At 40.1% G+C, this 27,027-nt stretch overlaps 1 protein-coding gene across 1 annotated transcript; it reads right to left on the minus strand.

The window, feature by feature from the left end:
* Nucleotides 1-24,672: 24,672 nt before the first annotated feature.
* LOC308663872 (alpha-1,3-mannosyl-glycoprotein 4-beta-N-acetylglucosaminyltransferase C-like) lies at nucleotides 24,673-26,256 on the minus strand. The gene has a single exon (XM_081320645.1). The coding sequence runs from the start codon at nucleotides 26,154-26,156 to the stop codon at nucleotides 24,870-24,872; it is 1,287 nt and encodes a 428-aa protein (XP_081176771.1). The 5' UTR covers nucleotides 26,157-26,256; the 3' UTR covers nucleotides 24,673-24,869.
* Between the last annotated feature and the right edge of the window lie 771 nt (nucleotides 26,257-27,027).

Below are 27,027 nucleotides of genomic sequence, written 5' to 3' on the forward strand. Positions count from 1 at the left end.
TTAATTTAATTTTCTTTTTAACTTTTGTATGCTGCATTTTATTGCCCTGTACACCGCCCTGAGTCCTTTGGGAGAAGGGCGGTATAGAAATTTAATAAAATAAAATAAAATAAATAAATAAATAAATAAATGAAGGAATGTGAATCGTGATGCAAACTCTGTCCCTCACCTATGATGTCATGACTTTTCTCATATTTATTCAAGCTGTATGTTGAAGATATGGAAAGCTATATTGGAAGAAAACGAGTGTGGTTTTAAAATAGGAGGAAGAAACATCATAAGCCTATGCTTTCTTGACAACAGTGCTATAATAGCTAAAAATGCAAATGATCTGCAACAGGTAGCCCTAATTCAGCAACCACAACTGGGACAGCAACTTGGTTACTAAGCAAAGTGATCACTTAGTAAAACTGTGACCATGATTATGAACTGACTTTGTTTTGCTTTACAACAGGGATTCCCAACCAGGGGTGTGAGACGATTTTCCAGGGGGTGCAAAAACCTGTATATGCATAATTCATTGCCATTATTTTGAACTTTTGTAAGGGGTATGAGAATATATCAGAAGTGTTTTAGGCGTGCGGGGTATAGAAAAGATTGGGACCTGCTGCTTTACAAACTTGCAAAGGTTGTAAATGTGAGGAATGGCCATAAAGTTACTTTTTTCCTCACTGCCATGTCTGCAAATGAACAGTTGCTAAATGAGAACAACCTGCAATGACAGTCAAAGAGCACAGTGAGAGAATGGATTAAATATAAGAAATTAACTCATGGTAAGGCAACCAGTCTTAAAGTTAGCAATGAATTACTGAAGTACTGGATAGCTTCTGTCACTTTAGGATTGGCTATCAAGAGTAAAAGAACAACGGTCACAAAATACTCCCAAGATTTTTATGCCTACACATGGATCCTGGCAATGTTTTTTTTTCCTGTGGAAATGATCATTGGATCTTGGAAAAGTCAGATAGAAGGGAATATTGTCATATTTCAATGTTGGTGTTGGGGAAGTCTCCTGACAATACCATAGAGAGCCAAGAAATACATGAATCATAGAACAAATCAATACAGAGTTCTCATTCAAGGCAAAAATGAGCAGGCTCAAATTGTCACATTTTGGCCACTATATATATATATATGGAGACCCAGCTGCTTGCTGAGAAAGATGGGAGGAAGTAGAATTCAATCAGCAGCCAAGTGGATGAACTGAGTTACAGTGGCAATGGATGCCCCTTTGGAGGATCTGAAGGACTGAGCTGTAGACAGATCATCTTGGAGAAAATTTCTCCATGTGGTCCGTAAGAGTCAACAGCAATTTTATAGGACATAGCCAGTCAATTAATGAATCAATCAAACAAACAACCCACAACCATACAGGTAATCCTAAAGAACCACAGTCAATGGTACTGAATGCCACTGCACTTTCCAATTCCTTTATGCTTTTCCAATTTTAGGTACTTCCACTTCTCATGATCTCTTTCTCTTCAGTTCTCCTCCAGCCTAATCAAATCTAGTTCTCCTCTACATTTATTCTGTCCTCATCCCTGCACATTCCAGTACTAACCCTCTAGTTCCATCTTACACCAGCTCCCTAAATGAACAAACCAAAGAATATAATATTTAGTGGTGGATTTACTCATCAGGCACTATTAAAAATGTAATGGTTTCATTGTCAAACTAGTCTTACAATTAAGAATTTCAAACAAAGCAACTATTAGATCATTCAATCTAGTCTCTCTGAGGGAGAAGACTACCAACCTCAGCCATGATAACCCTTCAGATATTTCCTATCAATTATCCTCTAGCCTAAATAAGCCCAATTCCTTCAGCCTTTCCACATAAACCTTGCTTGTCATAACACTTCACTAATAGGCTAAAGCTATCTCAGGCTGTCCGTAGACAAAAAAAAAATCTAATGATTTTTTTTAAAAAAATTCTTTTCTACCATTCAGTCTTGTATCTAGTATTTTAAGACGAAGGAAGTATCTGGGCTATTGGAAGTAGGAGATAAAGAGGAAAGTTGGGAACCATTAATTTTTCATGGTCCAGAAGTGAAACCAAGACTTTATTGAGCCTTTAAGTAATTACCTTTTAACGACTATGGATTTTAAATGAACAGTTGTTTGGGCCCCCTGCCATATGTTCATATCGAGCTGAAACACCTGTGAGCAAAATGGCACAGCCTCCAAGGCTTCCTTGACACAGAGGAGAGCTCACCTCTTAGGATTAACAGATGCACAAAAACTGTTGCAGCATTATTAGCCTAAGATATTTGTTTTAGAAAGCCCTCTGGCAAGAAGTTAAAAGGAAACGGAGCTTTTAATGATGAGCAACATCTTGTGGTGATTTAGCTACGTGCTACTCAATGAGGGCCTGGAGCGGTGTGGATGAAGGGGATTTGAGTAATTGTGCGTTTGGTTTATAGATTCCGGCCAGTGTGGGTAACAATTCTAGATCCATTACTTCTTTTGTCTCCTAAGACTTTTATTGGGACAGGCAAATGATTTACAGATAGTCCTTGACTTAACGACCACAACTGAGCCCAAAATTTCTGTTGCTAAGTGAAATATTTAAGTGAGTTTTGCCCCATTTTATGAACTTTCTTGCCACATTTGTTAAGTGAATCACTGCAGTTGTTAAGTTAGTAAGTGAATCTTGCTTCCCCATTGACTTTGCTTGTCAAAAGATAACAAAAGATGATTACATGACCTTGGAACACTGCAGCCATCATAAATATGAGTCAGTTGCCAAGCGTCTGAATTTTGATCATGTGACCTGTGGGGATGCTGCTATGGTTGTTAAGTGTGAAAAATGGTCACACACATTATTCACTTTTTTCAGTGCCATGGTAACTTCAAATGGTTACTAAATGAACTGTTGAGAACTACCTGTATTTATCTCTTTATATAGTCGACTTGGGGCAGCTCCCAATCAAAACTTAAAATAGCATGTATAGCGGCACATTTCTCAAAAAGTTTGAACTAGTTAAAATGGCCATTCAATAATAATGATGATGATGATGCAGCCCATAGTTTTGGAAACCGCAATCATGGGAAGTTGGCAAGGAGTTGCCTTTAGGGGCAGTATTGCAAGCATTTGAGGTCTTTTTACCTTCTTTGACCTAAGAATTTGATTCAAGGCAAAACCTCCCAGACCTTTCCAGATCTTTCCAGATCAAATGCTATTCCTTCTGTGAGCTTTTTGTCTTCTTAAACCTTGTGGCAGTAAAATCTCCAACAGCATTGCTCTAAAATAGTAGAAGTAAAAAAGAATGATTTTCCTGGGCTAGAATACCAGGAAAATCATTGGGGAGTGAAGTGGCATTGGCCTACTCCGAAAGGATTGGAGGCGAGTGTCGTGGTTCTGGCTGACGAACCCAACGAAGTAAGCACAGCTGAGATAAACTGATTTCTAATGCAAAACTTTATTGGGTAAATCATTTTGGCACAGGTGAAAGGAAAACCAGCTCTGGTTAATTGGTGCCAAAATCAATATATTAAAAAGTATAGAGTCTCACTCCCTCCTAATAGTGCAAGTCACATTGTCCAGTGAAGCTTCAGACAATTATTATGAGAGAGTGTTTTAGTTCTCAGTAAACAACTCTTGAGCGACCTTGGTTCTCACGGCTTGGCAGTCCCATGTCCAAAGCCTGCATTCCATTCTTCCCTCTCCCCTAAATCTGTAGGCAAACTAAGAAGCAGTAATGGATGCGACAGCATAGGTATTCTTTGACCTTGACAGGAAGGTTATAAGGTACAACAGCTATTTTTTTAAAAAAAAAATGCTGGCCAAAAGAGATCTACAAAGATTAAGATAAATGAAAATGTGAAATTCCCATTCGAAAGTTAGAGTTTTTAAAGCTGAAGCAAGAAGCTTTATAGTTCAATCCACTTCTTCCAAAGCGCTGATTATTTTGGCTTCTGTGACTCTCATAAAGCTAGCAGTGCCTCACAGTTGAAGTTTTAAGGCAAAGATAATGAAAGTTCTAACTTTATAAGTTCAGGAATGAGATTAGCCCGAGCTGGATATCAAAGCCCGACACTGAAGCACATACAAAAAGGGCAGAGTTCAGTTGTGCTGCTGCAAACATCATTTTGCCTTCCTTGGCCCCCCTTTCCACCCCACATTCACCCATGTTGTATCAGAAACAGCAAAAAGATATTATCGGGCTTTGATAATAACACAAATCAAGAAAATTGTGAGTTGAAATTAACAAAAAGAAACTGCTGAAGCCAAAGTTAGTGCAATTCAAGCTCGGTAGAATGAACTTTACATGCAACTGATCAAATTTTTGCTACAATTTTACAGAATTTGCATAATGATACCATCATGGAAATGATACAAAATGATGCAATTTGTGTCATTTGCATAACGAAGTTATCACTCAAACAATATCCATTTCCATGATAATGTATAGTTTCTGATTTAGTGGATCATAATACATCCCATCTGGTTGCTTATTAAATCAGTTTATAAATATGTCATTGCTTTACTTTCATTTCACAAATTCAGCATCTATAAGATACAATCCACTGTGTGTATTCTTTGAATTCCTAAGCTCTTTTTCTCTTGTTTCCATTTTTTTTGTGTGTCCTCTAATTGAGTTTTGTTTTGATAAAACTCTTCCCTACATTTTGGACAGCGCAAAAAGCTTCCTGGGTATCAGTCTTGAACATCTGAAATGTTCAATCGGAACTTTTCTCCTTTTAGACCATATGTTTCAACTTCTGCCTAGAAGATGATTGCAATGGAGGGAAGTGCAAAGCAGGCTCTTCTGATGAAAAATATTTAATACTGTCCATTCCTGCATGGAAAGATTGACTGGGAGATGATTTGAAGACACAGATGTTCACAAAACTGCATGCAGTGATTGCAGAGTGGCTGAGTGAAAGGAGTGTATGCACATTTGCAAGTACGTTTACTTCCCAGTGTGCATGCTCTTAATAGACTCTGTCTCACAACCCAGAAAAAAAATGTTCCAAGACAACTTTGTATGCAGACTTTTCCCCTACAACATAATGATCTTGGTTTTTTTCTGAAATATTTTGAAACAAAAGTATTTATTGGTTTTGAATTAGCTACAAAACTAGAAAACATCTGACGTGGCTTTTTACTTAGTTTTTCTGCGTAGAATTAGAGTAGTTAGTGTGTGAAGATGAATAGATAGAAGCTAAGCATTAAACAATGACAGAGTCGTGAGCCCACGCAGCCAATGAAGATCAATCCATAAAATCTTTCATACAGATATCTACTCCTGATTTTTTTTCCCAAGCATTATTTTTCTAATACCAATTGTTTGGAAAAGGGAAGCATTTTTGTTGAAGACAGCTTTTAGAAATGGAGGAAAAAAAACCTCAGCTGATCAAGAGCAAATCATCCAAGGATCCATCAGATGAAGAGATAATTAAGAAGATATTGGACTGTGCTGAAATGGACAGACTCACGCTGAGGATTAAAGAGAAAAAGATACAAAATATTTTCAAATATGGAATTTATTTTATCAATGGCTGGAAAAACAGTGTAGAGTCTAGGAATATAATTTGTATTATTAACCAAAACAAAAAGTAACCCAGATAACAGGATGTTTATTAAGCACAATATAACAATAGAAAATGTAACAATAGAAAAATAATAAAGAATAAATAAAAAATGATCCAAGGATCCAAGGAGTTAATTCTAAGATGTTTGTTGCTTCAAGACTGGCCAAATTCAATCAGTGCCCTACTTGTATTCTGGAAGACACACATTTAGCTGTATGATAGAGTTCAAAAGGAAGGACAGTAACATGTGCAGGGTGCCATAGAGCCTCTGAAGAACACTGTGGTGTTGTTCATAGATTCAAACCCTCATGATACATGCTTGATCTTGTCAACAGGAAGACTGGACTATTTCAAAAAAGAAATTGGATCCTTAGGAGAAGACAAGGGAAGGAGGACAAAGCCTGAAAGAGGAAACAGAGAATTAAATGCAGGTAATCCTTGACTTATGACCACAATTGACCCCAAAATGTCTGTTGTTGTTAGATAGTTGTTGTTGTTGTTAGTTGCGAAGTCGTTTCCGACCCATCGCGACCCCATGGACAACATTCCTCCAGGCCTTCCTGTCCTCTACCATCTTCTGAAGTCCATTTAGGCTCACGCCTACTGCTTCAGTGACTACATCCAGCCACCTCATTCTCTGTCATCCCCTTCTTCTCTTGCCCTCAATTTTTCCCAGCATTAGGCTCTTCTCCAGAGAGTCCTTTCTTCTCATCAGGTGGCCAAAGTATTTGAGTTTCAACTTCAGGATCTGGCCTTCTAAAGAGCAGTCAGGGTTGATCTCCTCTAGGACTGACCGGTTTGATCGCCTTGCAGTCCAAGGGACTCGCAGGAGTCTTCTCCAGCACCATAGTTCAAAGGCCTCAATTCTTTGGCGCTCAGCCTTTCTTATGGTCCAACTTTCACAGCCATACATTGCAACTGGGAAGACCATAGCCTTGACTATACGCACTTTTGTTGGCAGGGTGATGTCTCTGCTTTTTAGTGTGCTGTCTAGATTTGCCATGGCTTTCCTCCCCAGGAGCAAGATAGATAGATAGTTGTTAAGTGAGTTTTATTCTATTTTATGTCTTTTCTTGTCACAGTTAGGTGAATCACTGCAGTTGTTAAATTAGTAACATGGTTGTTAAAGTGAATCTGGCTTCCCCTTTGACTTTGCTTGTCAGAAGGTCGCAAATGAAGATCACATGTCCCCAGAACACTGCAACCATCATAAATACGGACCAGTTGCCAAGCATCTGAATTTTGATCACGTGATGTTCCAGTGGTCATAAATGTGAAAAATGGTCATGTCACTTTTTTCCAGGCGGTTGTAACTTCAAAGGGTCACTAAACAAATGGATGTAAGTCGAGGACTACCTGTATCTATTTCCTGTCAAGTCATACATCAGTTCCAGCTCCAATTAGAATTACCTAACTTTTTCTTCCTTTTCATCAGGGCTGGAAATTTCTTCTGAAGGATGATAATGTTGTAAATTGATGAATGTTTGGTTCCCAGTGCCTGTGGCAGACAGCAAGATATACTTACTTTTAATCGAGACTTTCTGTTCTTGCATTAAAGGATGAGTTTTCAAAGCAAAGGAGGTACATCACTGGTACAAACAGATTCTCCCCAGGAATCAGAGGATGTAGGAGTGTAAGCAAGAACTCTTGGCTTTGAAAGTTTGCCCTGAAGGGAGAGGAGAGCAAATGGTTTCCCATGACGTGCAGGGATAGCATAACAAAACAAAACAGACTGTTCATCTTGGGATGTTGTTGACCTGTCATTTTGCTTCAGGCCTGAATGAAACTACCTTTTTTGGGAAAAGAGAAATGTGCTCCTGTGTCATAGATGCAGAGAACTGCAAAACACCGGGATTTAGTCACAGGAAGCTTTTCTGTCTCTTCCAAATGTTCTTTCTCTCAAAGTAGTTTGCCCACCTTTTGTTCAGATCCATTTCATCCGCCAGGGATGGAGTGGGTTGATTTTATTATGTTTTTCTTTTGAAGGTGATCTTCCTCTGCTCTCCACAAACTAATCTACTGATGCCTTGGTGGAGCAGTGGGCTAATGCCTCCTTAAGTAACACCAGCTGCCTGCAATTAGTGCAGGTTCGCATCCCACCAGGCTCAAGGTTGACTCAGCCTTCCATCCTTCCGAGGTAGGTAAAATGAGGACCCAGATTGTTGGGGGCAATTAAGCTGACTTTGTAATAATGCCGCTTGGGGGTGTGTGTGAAAGCCCTAATAAGCAGGCATATACATAGAATGAAGGCTACTGCTAAGCTTGTAAGCCGCCCTGAGTCTTCGGAGAAGGGCGGGATATAAATGGAATTTTTTTTAAAAAATGTGCATAGTTGCCCTTCAGATTGCAAAGTTCTTCAGCCTTAGCAGAGCAGCACTCGGTCTAATGACTGTTATACTCAGTGCTTTTTTTCTAAAAGAAAAAGGTGCCGGAACTCACACATGTCATACAACCCGCCTTGCCTACCCTACAAGGTTCCATCCAAAAAAGGTGCCGGAACTCCGTTCTGATCGTTCTATGAGAAAAAAAAACCCTGGTTATACTGTTTGCTGTAGACATTTTAAATTTTCACCGTTCATGGTGAATGTTTTATTGTTTTATAGTTATTGTGGATCTTTCAATATTTATACTGCTCTATGTACTGGGCAGCAGAGCCAGTTTGGTGTAATGGTTAAAGAGACAAGGTAGAAACTGGGACTGTGTGTTTTAGTCCAGCTGTATGACTTTGGGCCAGTCAGTCCTTCTGAGGCCTAAGAAGAAGGCAGTGTGAAGCCACTTAAAATGTTTTACCAAGAAAACTGCAGATACTATTCCAGGCATTCACCAAGAGTTAACACTGAGGGGAAGGGCAGAGAAGGGCAGGGGAAAAGAAAGAAAGAAAGAAAGAAAGAAAGAAAGAAAGAAAGAAAGAAAGAAAGAAAGAAAGAAAGAAAGAAAGAAAGAAAGAAGGAAGGAAGGAAGGAAGGAAGGAAGGAAGGAAGGAAGGAAGGAAGGAAGGAAGGAAGGAAGGAAAGAAAGAAAGAAAAAGAAAGAAGGAAGGAAGGAAGGAAGGAAGGAAGGAAGGAAAGAAAGAAAGAAAGAAAGAAAGAAAGAAAGAAAGAAAGAAAGAAAGAAAGAAAGAAAGAAAGAAAGAAAGAAAGAAAGAAAGAAAGAAAGAAAGAAAGAGTCTGGACAATATATTTCTATCTTCCATATTAAATCAAATCAAATGTGTGGCATACAAACTAATAAATAGCCTTATTTTGTTTCTTACTTTAGGAGAAGAACTTACTTCTGCTAACTTCTTACTTTCTTTGATACTGTAGTATCAGAACATATCATCTGGTAGTCTTAGTTCTGGTAGGTGGGTTGTGTTTTTTTTTACTTTTTAACATTCATTTTTAGTTTTCATTTTATGTCTTTGTTTCCTTTTCTTCAGTACAATTTACAATTTACTTTTCAGATTATTTTTTTAAGTTAGGCGCAACTAAACGTACATTCATTTTATAGTTTGTACCTTTATCTTTGACTTAATGATTTCTTTTTAAAAATTATTTTACCTGTTAAATCTTTGTCTTATGGAGTGAATAGCCTTAATTGTTTTTCTAAAAGAATACAGGTACCAATTTGGACAATTTAAAAATTGGAACAGCTGTTTTAAAAAGCAACCAATATTATCCAATGTCAAAAAGAACATTTCAGAAGATGGGTTTGTCAATTCTACTTCAGTGGAAAATCAGAATCTAGTAGAGATATATTGTAGGAAGCATAATTAACAATTTTTAAGATTCACAGTTATGCAAGAAATAAGTAATCTAGATGTACTTTTTAAAACATAGACAATTGAATATCCTAATAATTATACTGTTTATGTTGATTATGATGATCCTACTAAAAATAATCCATATTATTATGTAGGAGTTTTGAAAATCTTTTTAGTTGAGGTACAGCATTAATCAGATAATTATGGCTGGAGAGTTTAACCAAGCTTTACAACTTTTGCCAGATCACAGCATTTTTTAACTTTCATTGAATAATTGCATAAATATGATACAATTCCAGTTGCAATATTTGGTCATAACCTAATAGCTGAATCAATTACTATAAATAAACCTCTTTCTATTTTTTTCATGAAGATCTTCCTACCTTATTTTTAAATAACTTTTTTATATAAAATGGAACAATCAAGATTTTGCATAATGTTTTGTTGTAATTAGATTTGGAAATCTGATGGCCACTTGGCATGTAGTTAAGGCATATTTTTATGGTCATATTATTGTATAAAATCCATAGTAGGATTTTAAAGAACTAAACAAGAAGATAAAATTATTTGTCAATATATAAGACAATAAACACAGGATTTACACAAAGCTTTCCTGTCTGCTAAATCTAAGCCTCCATATGCATTTAATATGAAATATCAGTGTCATATTAAACAAAAGTATTGGTAGCAAAGAGAAGGACTGAATAAACTATTGGCCTGTTAACTGAAACACCTAAGAATGTTATTCTCACTTTCAAGAATGGTACAGTATATAATTTAATAATTAATGATTTAAGATACTATTTTGATTTGTATAGATCTTGAAATATTATACATAAACTGGCAGTCCTGTAGCTGCATTCTTCAGGAATAATAGATGCTATTATCCATGAAAATAGGAAATCTCTGGATTCTGACTGGTTTTTCTGTTTTAGCTCTTTCAATGAATGGTTTATAATAACAAAATTTTGGTTAAATGTTAATGAAATAATAATAATAATAACAACAACTCCAGTGAAGCACTACCTTGATGTGGTTGTGGGGCTTGTGTACTCTGAGGAAGATGAGAGCTATGCCAGAGTTTCAACCATACTGGACAGGTCTCCTCAGAGGAGTCAGACAAAGAGTGTCTCTCCCATAAAAAATATGGTGAGATGTAAATTTCAGAAAGCCATACTGGCTTGGATGTTGCCGGGATTAACAAGGTCCATGCTAGATGTTGTAGTCCCTGGATATCTAATGAAAAATGGGCTACAGGACTCAGGACTGTTGGCTGAGTAACCAGGGTCAGCAGTTGCAGAATTACTGGAAGAAAAGATGTTTACCCATTGCAAATACACAGTGATTGAAAACAAAGAAATAATGATCTGTTATTACAGATCAAGTCCAACAAGAAGGGGATGTCTGAAATGAATGCACTAGTTATGGAAAGAACAACATCCAGAATCAGAAATAACGGAACAGAGACTAGCAGATCAATGTCAATTTATAATACGAAATTAAGTATTCACAGAAACAGAATTGGACGAACTGCAAAGGTTTACCCAGGGCAAAGAAATCAAAGCCTTGCCAGAAGTAACTCAGAATGTAGAGGCAAACCAGGAGGAGTTGGCAGTAGAGGAATCCAGCAGAGATATACAACTGTTTTCATTTGGAAACCAGGCACCTCTTCCTTAGGAAGAACAAAGCCCTCTAACTAAAGAAATAAAAGAATAGAAACAAAGAATAACTGAGCATCTAGAACAGCACAAGAACAACAGAATAAAGCTGACTGCATTGAAGCTTGTTCCAAAGAAACAGCTAGCACAAGCATTAAAAGATGCAAATACTGCAATATCAAGTATAAGCACCAATTCATTGTAAGAAACAAACCACTAATGTACAGCACAGCTGCAGTTATAACTGAATACCTGGGATGCAAAATCAACAAAGAAGAAAATAAATCAAACAGTACACCACAAAAATGGAAGGTTAGACTAGAAAATAAGATCAGCAAGTTAAGATCAAATGAAAGCAAGCTAGAACAGATGAAAGAAAAGAAGCTGAAGAACAAGAAGATCAAAGAATACCTAATCAAGAAATAGCACTTAGAAACAAGGAAGATCAAGGAAGCACTGGAAATAATAAAGCAGCAAATAAAAGCTGTAGCCAGGAAGATCAGCAGATACGAAGCTCGACTAGCAAATTATAGGCAGAACCCCCAATTTCAGTCCAATCAGAAACATTTCTACCAATCCATCAATGGAGAAACTGCAATGAATCAATCAGTACCTGACAAGGAAGAAACAGTGCAATTCTGGACACAGATATGGGATAACCCAAAGAAATACAACAAGGATGCAGCTTGGTTAAAAGAGGTGGATGCAAATAGAACAGAAATCGAAATGGAAGAACTAATAATAATAGCAGAAATGGTAGAGAAAAGAGCAAGGAAGATCAAGAATTAGTCAGCACTAGGTAAAGATGAACTACATGGTTTTTGGTTGAAATATCTAACTGTTCTATACTCACTCATTGCCAAGCAGTTCAACAACATATTACAAGGAGAAATTGAAAAGTGGCTAACAACTAGGAAAACCTACCTGATAATGAAAAATCCAGCAAAAGGGGCAGCACCAGGCAACTACAGGCCAATTACCTGCTTACCAACAACTTTCAAATTGCTAACTGGTGTGGTAGCTGATGCAGTACAACAACATCTAGCTGAAAACAATCTCTTTCCACCTGAGCAGAAGGGAAACCGCCCCAAAAGCAGAGGAACAAAATATCAACTCCTAATAGACAAAATGATCTTGGAAAACTGCAAGAGAAGGAAGACCAACCTAAACATAGCATGGATTGACTACAAAAAGGCATTTGACTCTCTGCCACATGACTGGATAATCAAATGCCTAGAAATAACAGGAGTCAGTAGAAATATCAGAAAGTTTGTACAAAAATTGATTGCACAATGGAAGACACAGTTGCAGGTCAATGGTGAGAGACTGGGAGAGGTTAATATCAAGAGAGGAATATTTCAAGGAGATTCACTATCACCATTCACTATTTGTTATTGCACTGTTTCCTCTGTCAATAATACTGAATAACTCAGGCCATGGCTATCAAACATCAAAAACATCTGCCAGACTATCCCACCTCCCTTACATGGATGATCTGAAGCTGAATGGAAAAACATCATCTGAAATAGAATCGCTGTTCAACACTGTATATATATCCAAGATATTGCAATGGAGTTTGGCTGTGACAAATGTGCCACACTTACTATCAAACAAAGAAAAATAGTGAAAAATGAAGGAATCAAGATGCCCCACAAAAATAACATTGAGTCTGGATGAGGAAGATTACTAGAAATACTTGGGTATCCTTCAAGCTGACAACATTAAGCATATTGTAGTCAAGAAAAAGATTAGAAGTGAATACATCAAGAGAGTGAAGAAGATCTTAAAGTGAAAACTCAATGAAGGCAATCAACAACTGAGCAATTCCAGTCATTAGATACACAGCTGGAATAGTGGACTGGACTCAAGCAGAACTAAAAGCAATGGATAGGAAGACCAGAAAAATAATGACAATGAATCATGCCCTTCATCCACACAGTGACGTTGACAGACTCTATGTACCAAGGCAAATAGATGGGCATGGAATGTTGCAAGTACATCGATGGTTGAAAAAGAAGAAATGGCTTTGGAAGAATATCTGAAAGTCAATGATGAAGATACACTGAAGTTAGTACATCAGGAAGGCTTACTGACTACTGGAGAGACCAAACTGGCCTATAAGAAAGATCAAATGAAGAAAAGAATGGAGGCATGGGAAGACAAAGCATTAAATGGTCAGTACATTAAAAAACAAATAGCTGAGAAAGCAGATAATAACAAGACCTGCAATAGCTAAGAGCAGGAAAGTTGAAGAAAGAGACTGAGGGACTAATTCTGGCTGCACAAGACCAAACCTTAAGGACAAATGCATACAAAGTCAAAATTGAGAAGACAGCAACAGACAGTAAGTGCCGCCTATGCAAAGAAGTTAAAGAAATAGTGGACCATCTGGCAAGCTGCTGCAAGAAGATTGCACAGACTGACTACAAGCAGTAGCATGACAAAGTAGCAATAATAGTGCATTGGAAGATCTGCAAGAAATATCATTTCCCTGCAAGCAAGAACTGGTGAGACCATAAAATAGAGAAAGTCATAGAAAATGAAAATGTTAAATTGCTCTGGGACTTTAGAATTCAAACAGACAAGCACCTTCCACATAACACCCCAGACTTAACAATTGTCAATAAGAAAGACAAAAAATAGAAGAGAAAGAACTGGAGAAGATAACAAAATACAAAGACTTACAAATAGAAATAGAACGAATGTAGCAAAGGCAAGCAAGGGTAGTACCAATATAATAGATGCCTTGGGAGCACCACTTGGACACCATTGACATTGACAATTTCACTATCAGTCAATTGCAAAAGGTGGCCTTATTAGGAACAGCTTTCATCCTGCGACGATATCTATAATACCATCAAACATCCACATCTGCCTATTCCAGGTCCTTGGTAAAGACTTGATAGATAGGCAAAAATGCCAAATCCAGTCTCAACATCTAGCTGACTGTGCAATGGTCAATAATAATAATATTAGAGTTGGAAGGGACCTTGGAGGTCTTCTAGTCCAACCCCCTGCTCAGGCAGGAAACCCTATATCATTTCAGACAAATGGTTGTCCAGTCTCTTCTTAAAAACTTCCAGTGTTGGAGCATTCACAACTTCTGGAAGTAGGTTGTTCTACTGATTAATTGTTCTAGCTGACAGGAAAATTCTCCTTAGTTCTAGGTTGCTTCTTTCTGATTAGTTTCCATCCATTGCTTCTTGTCCTGCCTTCAGGTGCTTTGGAAAAAAGTTTAACTCCCTCTTCTTTGTGGCAACCCCTGAGATATTGGAACACTATTACCATTTCACCCCTAGTCCTTCTCTTCATTAAGCTAGACATACCCAATTCCAGCAACCATTCTTTATATGTTTTAGCCTCCAGTCCCCTAATCACCTTTGTTGCTCTTCTTTGCACTCTTTCTAGAGTCTCAACATCTTTTTTTACATCATGGTGACCAAAAATGGATGCAGTATTCCAAGTGTGGCCTTACCAAGTGTTATAAAGTGGTATTAACACTTCACATGATCTTGATTCTATCCCTCTGTTAATGCAGCCTAGCACTGTGTTGGCTTTTTTGGCAGCTGCAGCACACTGCTGGCTCCTATTTAAGTGATTATCCAGTAGCACTCTGAGATCCCTCTCACAGTTACTACAGTTGAGCAAAGTACCACCTATACTGTACCTGTGCATTTGGTTTTTCTTGCCTAAATGTAGAACTTTACTTTTTTCACCATTGAATTTCATTTTGTTAGATAGTGCCCAATGTTCAAGTCTGTCAAGATCCTTCTGCATCTTAAGCCTATCTTCTGGAGTGTTGGCTATTCCTACCAGCTGGGTGTCATCTGCAAATCTGATGAGTTCTCTATCTATCCCCTCATCCAAATAATTGATGAAGATGTTGAAGAGCACTGGGCTCCACTACACACTTCCCTCCATGTAGATGCAGTTCCCTCCATGTAGATGCAGGACCACACACTGAATACAGCCAGTCAGCCAGCTACGAATCCATCTGGTGGTGATGCTGTCTAACCCACATTTTTCTATCTTATCAGGTAGTAGGTTGTGATCTACTTTATCATATGCCTTACTGAAGGCCAAGCAAATTACATCCACAGCATTCCTCTGGTCCACTATTGTTGACCGAAATTTTGGCACATGAATTATAGAGAATATTTTTAAGGTATATTTAGAGGTATCTAAAACATCTCAAGTCCTTACCGAGTTTGAAACAGGTAATTAAGGAGGTTTTAGGGGAAAGACAACCCTTTGATTTTCTTTATCAAATTATAATAAACTTATGGGATAACTGAATTTCAAATCTTCAGCTTTACTTTTGGGGCTTATATTTTTTTTTAATGGATCAAGTCCAAAAATCTCTATGAGCACAAATAGTTATTACATAACCCCCTTGGTATTTGGTTCTCTCTTCAGTCATGATCTCATTGTGTTTCTAACACTAAGACCACAAGGTATATTTTGAAGTTGATTATTTATTTTTCAGATGTGTGCCTTTTTGCTGCTGGAAAAGCCTCTAATTTTCTCTTATACCCTCTATTAGCTTATACCTGAAAATTGTAGGCAAAGATTCTTAGATATGTATGAGCTAATAGGAGCATTAAGATGTTATACTACCTTATTTCTGATCAACTCAAAACCACCTGAATTGTTGTAAGAGCAATTTGCATAGCCCAAAATTGGGGGTTGGCATTAAGTCCAATTGAAGTATCTTTTGAGTTCACAAAATTGTCCAGACACACTAGTGGCTTCAAAACCACATAATTATTAATGGATTAAAAATATGTTGGATGATTGTTAAGTATTGTTAAAACAAATGTTGGTTACTTGCAAGAGTTTTGGAACAAAGAATTCTAAAAGTCTTATATTAACAGAGTCTGAAGGATTAGCCTACCCTTCAAATAGTCACCTCATCTGTAGATGCTGCACATGGGGCTGTCCTTGAAGACCACTCAGAAGCTATAGCTGGTCCAAAATACAGCAGCATGGCAGTAGTGGACATGCCATGGTATACTCATTGTAACATCTGTATCATTTGGCTTCCGGGTGCAATTCAAGCTGCTAGTTATGTCATCTATAAAACCTTATGTATCGTGGGGCCTGGCTATCTGAGGGATTCCCTACCTCCAGTAGTTTCTGCTCTTCACATAAAGCATACTCTGACATAGTCAGCATGTCCGTGTTTCATCAATTAACCCATTCAGCCTGTTGGGATCCAGGAAGTGGCCCTACCCTCTGAAGCAACATTCCTTGCAAAATCCATGTGGATGTTGCTTTGATCACATTTAAAGGGTAATTAAAAACCGAGCTTTATCTCAGCCTTGCACTAGAATTGGTAGTGAGCCTCTTATAGACTTCTGCATGTTGAGTCTTTCCTCTTCTGGATGTGCATTTTTTTCTTTTTCTTTTTTTTTAAAAAAATGTTACACTTTTCTGTGCTGTTTTTAAATGTTGAATGCTGCCCATACAGTACTTCAGGTTCTAACTTCATTATTAGACCTGCCCCACTCACACCAGTGGGAGGAGGTCTGCTACGGATCCCGTCTGTTAAGGAATTCTGGTGGGCAGGGTCAAGGAGAAGAGCCTTTTCTTGCTGTGGCCCAGTCCTGTGGCCCATTCTACCACTGGAGCTGAGAACTGCTCTCACCCTTTTGGCCTTCCAGAAGGGTATTAAAACTTGAGGTCCTGAGGAGATGCTCATCACCAGAAGCTGTTGATGGGGTATGAAGACTTTGTCTCCATGCTGACCCTCTCTTAGTCCTGGTTTTTGTATAGTTCTAAATTTTTAATTTGCATAGTTCTAATATTTTAATTAGGGTTTTTTAATTAGGGTTTTATAATCTACAAACTGCCCAGAAGTTGCCTTATAGGAGAGATGGGTGGCATAAAAATTTACTTTCATAAAAATTTAATAAATAAAAAATAACAATTATGTTGGAAGTGTATAATGAAGGAAAGGTCATTTACACAGCCATGTTTGTGTGATTTGACATTCACGAACTTATTAATAAACTTTTGTAAATAGTAATATGGATTAAAGATGTGAGTGTACTTTGGAATTGTAGCTGCCCAAGTTGGAATGTATGACAGTACAAAGGACTTATAAAGCACATAGTGAAAGCCAATATTCTTTTTCAATTAATAGATAATAAGCTATGAGCCACCAGTATAAATTACACAGGCTTAGTTAAAGCAACAGTTAAAACGAAAGAGACCATACTATGGTACAGGTTACACACACCATCAGGGAGGGAGGGAGGGAGGGAGGAAGGAAGGAAGGAAGGAAGGAAGGAAGGAAGGAAGGAAGGATTGTACTATGTCCTAGACTCTTGTACATACTTTACAATGTAGATGCAGGTTTGTAAGAGATTGTTTGTATTATAACATCATGGTTTTTGTTGTGATTTTCATGCCTTTTTCCTCCCCACTGGCAGATGCCTCTACTAGAAACAGACTGAAGATTTAAAATCAGTAACCACAGTCTAATACCCAGAATAACACTTAATGCCTAAGGACCTATACTGTGAAATATTATATTGGGTTGAAGATAATTAATATAAAGCAAAAAGCTACTGTTTGATATACTGCATATACATGCATCTATTTTCCTTAGTTACCTGCACTGATGAAGAAAAAAGAATTGTGTGTGTGTGTGTTGAGGATATGCAGATGCCTAAAGTATTCTGCGTTTAAGAAGAAATTTATTCATCTAACAACTCCCACAATTCTTACCACCCTTACCTCGTGCTGCTGTTAAACATTTTAGGTTGCCTTGAATTGTGGATTTGAAAAAAGGTACCTTCCCAGAATGAAGCTATTGAAGTAGTGGGGGAAAAAAGAGAGGTTAGCCTCAGGAAGTTCTCTGATGTACATTTGCTGCCCTCTAGTGAATCACAGTAAAGAGAGAGAAAAGGAAATTTTGCTTAAAGCTTTTCAGCCTTGTGGCTAGGGCGAGTGTGGTTTGCTTTCCTCAAGTGTTTCACACTTGATTCTGCTCATCTTCCGTCGGCCCGCTCAAAGAATTGTTTCATTTGGATTCAGAGAAGTGTCATGTTAAAGACCTAGACCTGGAATATTGCCTACAGGCATGGTTTCAAATGGAAGAATAACAGAGCAAACCACTGGAGAAGAATGTTATCAACATATTATCAAATTATCAACTCCCAAAACTTGCTGGAGTTCATCACACAGAGTGAAGGGAAAGGAAACACATTTCCCTATTCCCTGTCCAACTTTTCTTAGTGTAGTGTCTTCTGTAGCTTTAGGTCATCCTCCCATTCATTCCATTAAAATGGAAAATAGATGCAGTCCCAGAGACGATGGGTAGGGAGGTTAGTTCTGATTAGGCCCTTATCAACACAAAGGGTTATATGGAAATTCTATCACACCCCAAAGGAAAGAATTTCTAATTCTAACTCTTGTTGGGTGAATGACAGAAAAAGATGTAGGAAAGGTAAACCCTGATTATTATTATTATTATTATTATTATTATTATTATTATTATTATTATTATTATTATTATTATTATTATTATTATTATTATTATTATTATTATTATTATTATTACGCCTCACATTTGATATAGAGCAGTTGTTGGGATTCTTCTGAATGGATGTCTTAATTTTCCTACGGTGAATTACTTAGACTGAGGGAGTATTTAAATTTGTTTATGGCTGCTTAATGAGTTCCAGCTCATCCTGCTAGGAAATATACAACGTCCACTTTTTTACCGGGTGCCTCACAGCACCCTAAAATGAATCCTTACTCCCTCACGCACACAAAGCAGAATTGCCAGTTAAACTTTGGGTAGAGATATGTCAGATCAAACTTGAGGATGAGTCACAGATGCAGACGTCATAAAGAAAATGCTGTGTATAAAACAAAGTATAAGGTACATACAATTGATTACAAAGGTCTATAATTGTGCTTAGGCTACTTTGCTAGCAACAGCGCGGCAGGTGAAAATACAAGGTTTTCTTGCAACAGCATCTTTATTTGCCCAAAGAATCTGTACTTAGAATTCTGACTACCCTGAAAATGGGCTAAGAGAGTGTTTTATTCAGTAATTTACTGTAAGCATGGCCAGTAAAGCAGGACACGATCCTATGATTACAACAATAAAACAGTGTAGGAGAACACAGGAGACGAGAGATGCATTTTTCCCTTCATTAAATACTGGACGAGTAGAGGTCAAATGCAGCTCCCATGGGAGAGCTCTCCATAGCTTGGGAACCATTCTGGAGAAGAGGCCCTCTCCTGCACACTAGACAGTTGATTTTTCTGGCAATTCTGCTCCAGAATTCATGAGTCCACACATCTTAAAAATTCTCCAGGTTGAGAAACACTAGTCTATGGGATCACAGGGCTGCCCTTCACACAGTGTTGTAGCGTGCTCTACGTGGGGCTGCCGTTGAAAAGTATCCAGAAGCTCCAATTGGTTCAAAATGCAGTGGCCTGCGTGGTTTTGTGCAGGTGTTGATGTGCACAGGTGTCATCTCTCCTGTGGGAGCTGCACTGGCTGCTGATCTGATTCTGGGCACAATTCAAAGTACTGGTTGTCACCTTCAAAGCCCTATATGGATTGAGACCAGGTTATCTGAAGGACCATCTTTTCCTGCTCAAATCTACCTGATGCACCAGAGTGGGGAGGCAGGAAATGTTGTGGGTCCCCTCTCCTAAGAAGGTACATCTGGCAGGACCCAGAAGAAGGGCCTTCTCCGTGGTGGCCTCTTCCCTTTGGAACATTATCCCTGGGTAAATTAGATTGCTCTCCACTTTGTCACTCTTTCACAAGGCCCTGAAGATTTGGTTTTGCCAATGGGCCTGGAGAACCCAGAGTGGGTCGGAGCTTGTTTGATTGTTGTAGCCAGGGGGGTGGGGGTTATTGTTTTTTATTGTTTCTATATAGGTTTTTTTATTTTTGTAAAACACTGAGATTGAGTGGGAGGCCAAACAAATTTTCTTAAATAAGATAAATAAATAATGCTTCACCAAGGAGGTATGTCATTTATGTCTAGGAGATAAATATCAACATCTTATCTTTACTCACAATGAACATCTTTTATTTTCTGCCCATGTGGATTCCCCCCCCCCCTACTGATTCCTTATAACAAGACCCTTATTTAATGTCTCAGCAGGTTGCAGCCCCTGGCTGACCTTGGCTAGGCTTAGAAACTAAGCAACTAAGCAAGGCTTCAAGGAAATGCCAGGGCTTTAGCTTAGATCAAGGGTCCCCAACCCCCAGTCCCTGGACTGGTACCGGGCTGCAGCATGCCAGCAACCGGTCTGCACAAACAAGCAAAGCCACATCCATGGGATGCAGGCAGCACACAAAACCATGCCCCCTCCAGTCCACGGAAAAACCTCTCTCCATGGAACTGGTCTCTGGTGCCCAAAACATTGGGGATCTCTGGGTTAGATTACAAAGGAAAAAAGGGGGGGGGACCCAGAAGTTACAGCAAGCCACTTCTGTAGTATTGCCCCCAAAAGTATATGTTATTGGGCAGGTATTAGGCATACCACAGCTTTGAGAGTGTATTATTAATATTTTCAAAAATATATGCCATATTGGGCACCATCATAGAGCACATTTATTAGCAAACAAATTAAGACTGCCCTCAGTTAATGACTGCCTAATTCAGTGACCACTCAAACTTACAGCAGTGCTGAAAATGGATTTGTGATTAACCCTCAAACTGACAGCCATCATGGTGGTGATTCGGGTGCCTGGCAACTGGCATGCATTTATGACAGTCCAAACATCCTGCAGTTATGCAGTCACCATTTGTGACCACAGTCGCAGTCATGTGACATTCCACTGGTCACTTAATGTTTCACTTAGTGACTGCGTCTCTTAGTGACAAAGTTGCTGGTTCCAACTGTGTTATGGGACGACTTCTCAGCCTTTAATTTTTTTTTTGTCCCACAATCACTTACTCTATTCCAGGTAAGTGGGTATACTTTGAAACAGGGCATCTCTTTGCAACTCATTTATCATTTTTATTTTCTAAAATAAGATGTGATACCACAGGCATCTTTGGAGGGAAGAGGTTAGAAAAACTCAAAATGGTGGCCAGGACTGTATGATTGTCGTGGGGGTTTCAAATCCCCATGACGATTGGGAATGGTAGCAGGCGGCTGCATGGAGGGCCATACCAACCTCTGGGATCACGCCCCTGCTGTCTCCAAGCGGTGACGTGCTCCGACCCTCCGGTTGATACCCGTTTATCCGGGGGTGAGGGAGATCGGGCCCCTGAGCTTAGGCTGGTGTATTTTAACAAAGCTCCCCTCGTCTGAGATTTGATCCAGGAGGAACGTGCAGATCTGGCATGCATTACAGAAACCTGGTTGGGCTCAGAGGGAGGTGTCCCTCTGACTGAGCTCTGCCCTCCAGGTTTCTGTGTGCTGCACCGGCCTCGGGCTCAGGGTAGGGGCGGGGGTGTGGCAGTGGTTATATGGGAGACCTTATACCCACGGGAGACCACTGTCATACAGATTGGTGGGAGTGAGTCACTCCTCCTGAGGTGTGGCTCTGGGGTTCAGATGGGCTTGTTGCTGACATACGTGGTGCCCAGCTGTGTTGCAACGGCCATGCCCGGGCTTCTCGATACCCTTTCAGGGCCGGTGGTTGAATTTCCCAGACTTATGGTTCTGGGTGATTTCAACCTTCCATCCCTGGGTGGGTCATCAGAGTTAGCTCGGGAGTTCATGGCCTCCATGACGGCCATGGAACTGACCCAGATAATTCAGGGCCTGACCCATGGAGGGGGTCACACTCTCGACCTGGTTTTCCTATCTGGGCAGTGGTTTGATGATCTGGGAGGGCGCTCGCCAAATATTGTCCCCCTGTCATAGTCCGATCATCACTTCCTACAGCTGGTCTTCTGATATGCTACCCCTTGCTGCTGGGCTGCAGAGCCGACCAGGTGGTTCCGGCCCAGGCCCCTAATGGATCCAGAACGGTTTCAGATGGCGCTTGGGCCTATACCTATCTCCCTCACTCACAGCCCGGCCGATGCCTTGGTGGAGGCTTGGGAGAGGGCTGCCACCGAGGCACTTGACCATGTTGTACCCTTGCGACCCCTGACCCGGCACCAATCCCGATGGGCTCCATGGTTTTCTGTGGAGCTACAGGAGATGAAGCATCAGAGACGGAGTCTGGAGAGCTGTTGGAGATCCATCCGGTCTGAATCTGACCGATTGCGACTAAGATCTTTTACTAGGTCTTATCTCGCGGCGATGAGGACGGCGAAGTCTAATTACTTTGCGGCCCTCATCGCGTCTGCAGATAATTGCCCGGCTGCCCTGTTTAGGGTAACTTGTTCCCTCCTTAATCAGGAGGTGAGGGAGGAGCCCTTACAGGGGCGGGCCGAAGAGTTCAGCCAGCATCTGGCGAACAAAATCGCTCAGATTTGGACTGGTTTGGACTCTGACTGGGCAGAGTCTGATGGGGAGGAATCGAACAGTCTTGAGAGTAGTATTATCTGGACTGAGTTTGATCCTCTGACTCCCAAGGAGGTGGACAGGATTATGGGGAGGCTGAGCTCTACCACTTGTTTATTGGACCCGTGCCCCTCCTGGCTGGTTTATTCAGCTCGGGAGGAGACACAAGGCTGGTTCCAGGCAGTGATATCTGCTTCTTTGAGTGAAGGTGTCTTCCCTGCCCCCTTGAAGGAGGCGGTGGTGAGACCCCTTCTCAAGAAGCCTGCCCTGGACCCAGCTATTTTGAATAACTATCGTCCGGTCTCCAACCTTTGCTTTTTGGCGAAGGTTGTTGAGAGTGTGGTGGCACATCAGCTTCCTCTGTTCCTGGAGGAAACTGATTATCTTGACCCATACCAATCGGGCTTCAGGCCCGGGTACAGCACAGAGACGGCATTGGTCGCGCTGGTGAATGATCTCTGGCGGGCTCGGGACAGGGGTTGCTCCTCTGTCCTAGTCCTATTAGATCTCTCAGCGGCTTTTGATACCATTGACCATGGTATCCTGCTGCGACATCTCAGGGGTTGGGAGTGGGGGGCACTGTTTTACGGTGGTTCTCCTCCTACCTCCTGGGCCATTCGCAGTCGGTGTTGACAGGAGGGCAGAGGTCCACCCCGAGGCCTCTCGCTTGTGGAGTTCCTCGGGTCGGTCCTCTCTCCCCTCCTGTTCAACATCTATATGAAGCCGCTGGGTGAGATCATTCACGGTTTCGGGGTGGGGTATCATCAGTATGCTGATGATACCCAACTTTTTCTTTCCACCCTGAACCAACTCAGTGATGCCCTCGACGTGATGTCCCGTTGCCTGGAGGCGGTTCGGGTTTGAATGGGGAGAAACAGGCTCCGACTCAATCCTTCCAAGACTGAGTGGCTGTGCGTACTGGCATCTCGAGTGAACCATTCTTTTCCATCTTTAATGATGGGGGGGTGAGGTGTTACCCCCCCCCATCGATAGGGCTTGTAACTTGGGCGTCCTCCTGGATTCACGGCTCAGTTTGGAAGATCATATAGGAGCCGTGACCAGGGGGGCTTTTGCCCAGGTTCGCCTGGTGCGCCAGTTGTGGCCCTATCTGGACTGGGATGCCTTGTGTACAGTCACTCATGCGCTCATGACCTCCCGTTTAGACTACTGCAATGCTCTCTACATGGGGTTGCCCTTGAGGACCACTCGAAGGCTTCAGCTGGTGCAGAATGCAGCTGCACGAGTAGTAATGGGAGTTTCCCGATACTGTCATGTAACGCCTCTTCTCCGCAAGCTGCATTGGCTGCCAGTTGCCCTCTGGGTGAGATTCAAGGTGCTGGTGATGACCTATAAAGCCCTAAATGGCATGGGTCCGGATTACCTTAGGGAGCACCTGCTGCCAGCATCAACTTCCCATCATCCTGTGCACGCCCACAGGGAGGGCCTCCTTAGGGTTCCGCCGGTTAGAGACTGCCGGCGGGTGATTCCCAGGGGGAGGGCTTTCTCTGTGGGTGCGCCCGCCCTTTGGAGCGAACTGCCGATGGAGCTTCAGACTGCCCCCGACCTTCGCTCGTTTTGCCAGGACTTAAAAACCTGGTTGTTTGAATTGTCTGGCCTGGACTGAGGGATTTTTAAATTTTAAATTAATTAAATTAAATTAAATAATTAAATTAAATTAAATTAAATTAAATTAAATTAAATTAAATTAAATTAAATTAAATTAAATAATTAAATTAAATTAAATTATTAAATTAAATTATTAAATTAAATTAATTTTAAATTTAAATTTAAATTTTTAATGTTATCTTAATTGTGGGCTTGTATTAATTTTATTTTATTTTATTCTCTCTTTTGTATTGTTTTTAACTTGCCCTGTGAACCGCCCTGAGTCCTTCGGGAATAGGGCGGTATATAAATTCAACTAATAAATAAATAAAATAAATAAATAATTGAACCTTTGCCCCCTTTTTAATAGGAAGCAAAGATTGTCAACTGCATGGCTGAAGCCACCATAGTAACATTTCAAACGTGCATCCTCCCTCCCCTGTTCCACAGATGCAAAGCACAGGAGAAACTGTTAGAAACAAAGATTTCATCCGAGGGCGGCCCTTTGTTTTGTGCTATATTACCTGACCATTTTATTAAAACACACTTTGGCAAGGCATGCAACGTTAACACGCCCAAGGAAAGGTCTACAGCCACAATGGCACCATAGTATCAACTTGGAAAGCCCATTTAGGAATATTTAAACGCTCTGCCATAATCAGAAATGAGATGTTTTTAGGAAAAAAAATTCAAAGCTATAGTCTTTGTGAAAAACTCTGCTCACACTACAGTGTTGCTTTTCTTTTCCTTTTATTCTTTTTTTTTTTGCCTTCCATGTTTTATTTTAATTAAGGAGAAACAGAACCGCTCTTCAATCAGAGAAATCAAGAGTTAGAACTTACAGTTACAATGAAGGCAGCTCACTTGAATGAGAGAATGTGCATTTCAATACTTCTTCACCCAAATATTAATTCTCCTTATTCTCAGCCTTTCCTTTTGTGGTGCTGTGACTTTAATTCGAAGACACTCTATCTCCTTCTTTCTTTGCTTATCTTCAAACTGAAAAAGTCCATCCTTAAATTTTCCTATTTGTCTGAAAATCAGGCACGTTTGCCCCTCGTCTGAAAAAACTTTGAGTCTTCCCTCTTCGACGTGACCAACATAGAGGATGTCCTTACTATATTCAGCTGACCCTGTGTAAATCAGAATCTTCTGGGCAACAATTGGATTCCCAAAAACAATGGTGAAAAAGCTATTTGCCGTCACACCCTTGCCCCAAAAGACCTCATTTCCAGGAGGGCAGACATTTTCCGGTGTGTAATTTAAAACAACGGGAATGTTTGTAAAACATGAAGCACTAAAGATATCTCCCCAGTCTCCGATATCTTCTTCAAACTCCGAATCTTTGATTTCAGTTTCAATATTGTGAAATGAAGAAACCCTCCCTACGTGTTGAAAAAGGGAAGGTCGGAAGGTTATGAGAGTTTCTTGCGCCCTTGATTTATGAAACAGTTCAAGGAGGTAATTTCCAGGCATGTTGCGGTAGAACATCAAGAGGAATCGGGCTAACCTAGTAAGATCGGTGTTATGATAGAGCTTCCCTATGGAGCCTAGTGTGGAAAATGATATTGTGGTCCAGTGTTCATTGGTATCATGTAAGTGACTTTGTATGATGGATACAAAATTGAGGGCACAAACAATATCATCTTCTAACATCAAATAATAGTGGGACACATTGGCACAAAAATTAAGTAAATAAGCATAGTCCACGTTTTGTTTGGCTGTAGAGCTGATGTACCACTTGTCCCACTGTCCTCCTTTCAGATTCTCTAATGGAGGATAACTTGTTGTAGAGCTTTGGATAACAAGTAATCTTTTTTCAGCGACATGTTCACTAAACTTTGCTTTAATTTCTTCGGCAGTTTGGATATTTATCTCAGAATCATTATTGGCAAGGTATATCACTAGGAGGATCTTCTCCAGTTCTTCTGCAGAGCAGTGACTGAAAATGGACTCAATTGTCCCCAATAAATGCTGTTCCTTCTTTTTATAGATTGATGAGATTCCAATGCTCAAGAACCCTGGAATAAAAGAGATAAAACAAGCATCTATAGCAAAGATAGCGCATCTTTTTTGTGACAAGTATTTCTTATAACAGTAGAATCTTTGGGAACCTCTATTAGGTAGGCTACTCTTTAGTACAAGACTAGATTCCCATCTCAAATTGTGCATGAGATACAAGAATAGATTTTATTTTTTATTTTATTTTATTTTTACTTTACTTATTAATTAAATTTACTTGGCCACCCATCTCGCCACTATTGCAACATTAAAAGCAATAAAACCATGAAAAATAGATATTTGTAGTAACAATTAAAAAAAATGACAATTAAAGAAAGGGAGGGAGGAAGCAGGATGTTCGGGGGTGGGGTTGGGGGAAGATGGGATCTTCTATTAATCCATCAACCATCATCAACATGATAGTTCCCCTTTGTGACCTCAAGCCAACTGGCCAAGGTGGGTTTTCAGGCTTTTGCAGAAGGCCAGGAGGGTGGGAGCAGATCTTATCACGGGGTGAGGTGGGGGGACAAGATCTTTCAAAGGGTGGGAGCCATGGCAGAGGCTGTTCTCCTGGACCCCTCCAGCTGGGATTGCATACCATATCTGAGCTGCAAAAGTCCAAATTATCATTAGATAAGGAAATGTAGCCCCTTGTTGATATCTAGTGATAGCTTCAAGTGTTTTTCCCCTCAATGTACATATCTTGTATGCACTCATATACAATGGATGGATTTAGTTGGATGGATGGATGGATTTAGAAAAACATGAATATATGGACTGTTAACATCTCGCAGCTTTCCTGACTAATCTTTTCTATGACCTCACAGAGCCATCAAAATCTGGGGAAATGTGAAAATGCCCTGTAGCACGAAACCGTTCTTCCTTCTTCAATGGTGGCGCAGTGGTGCAGTACTGCAGGCTAATTCTGCTGACTGCCAGGGGTTCAATCCTCACCGGCTCAAGGTTGACTCAGCCTTCCATTCTTCTGAGGTTGGTAAAATGAAGGTCCAGATTTTTTTGGGTGGGAGGGGCAATATGCTGA

The sequence above is a fragment of the Vipera berus genome, assembly GCF_964194415.1.
Source record: "Vipera berus genome assembly, chromosome: 1".
Classification (NCBI taxonomy): domain Eukaryota; kingdom Metazoa; phylum Chordata; class Lepidosauria; order Squamata; family Viperidae; genus Vipera; species Vipera berus.

Excerpts from the sequence above, each read along its gene's own strand:
- LOC308663872 (XM_081320645.1), bottom strand. The coding sequence starts at position 26,156 with ATGCACAATTTGAGATGGGAATCTAGTCTTGTACTAAAGAGTAGCCTA.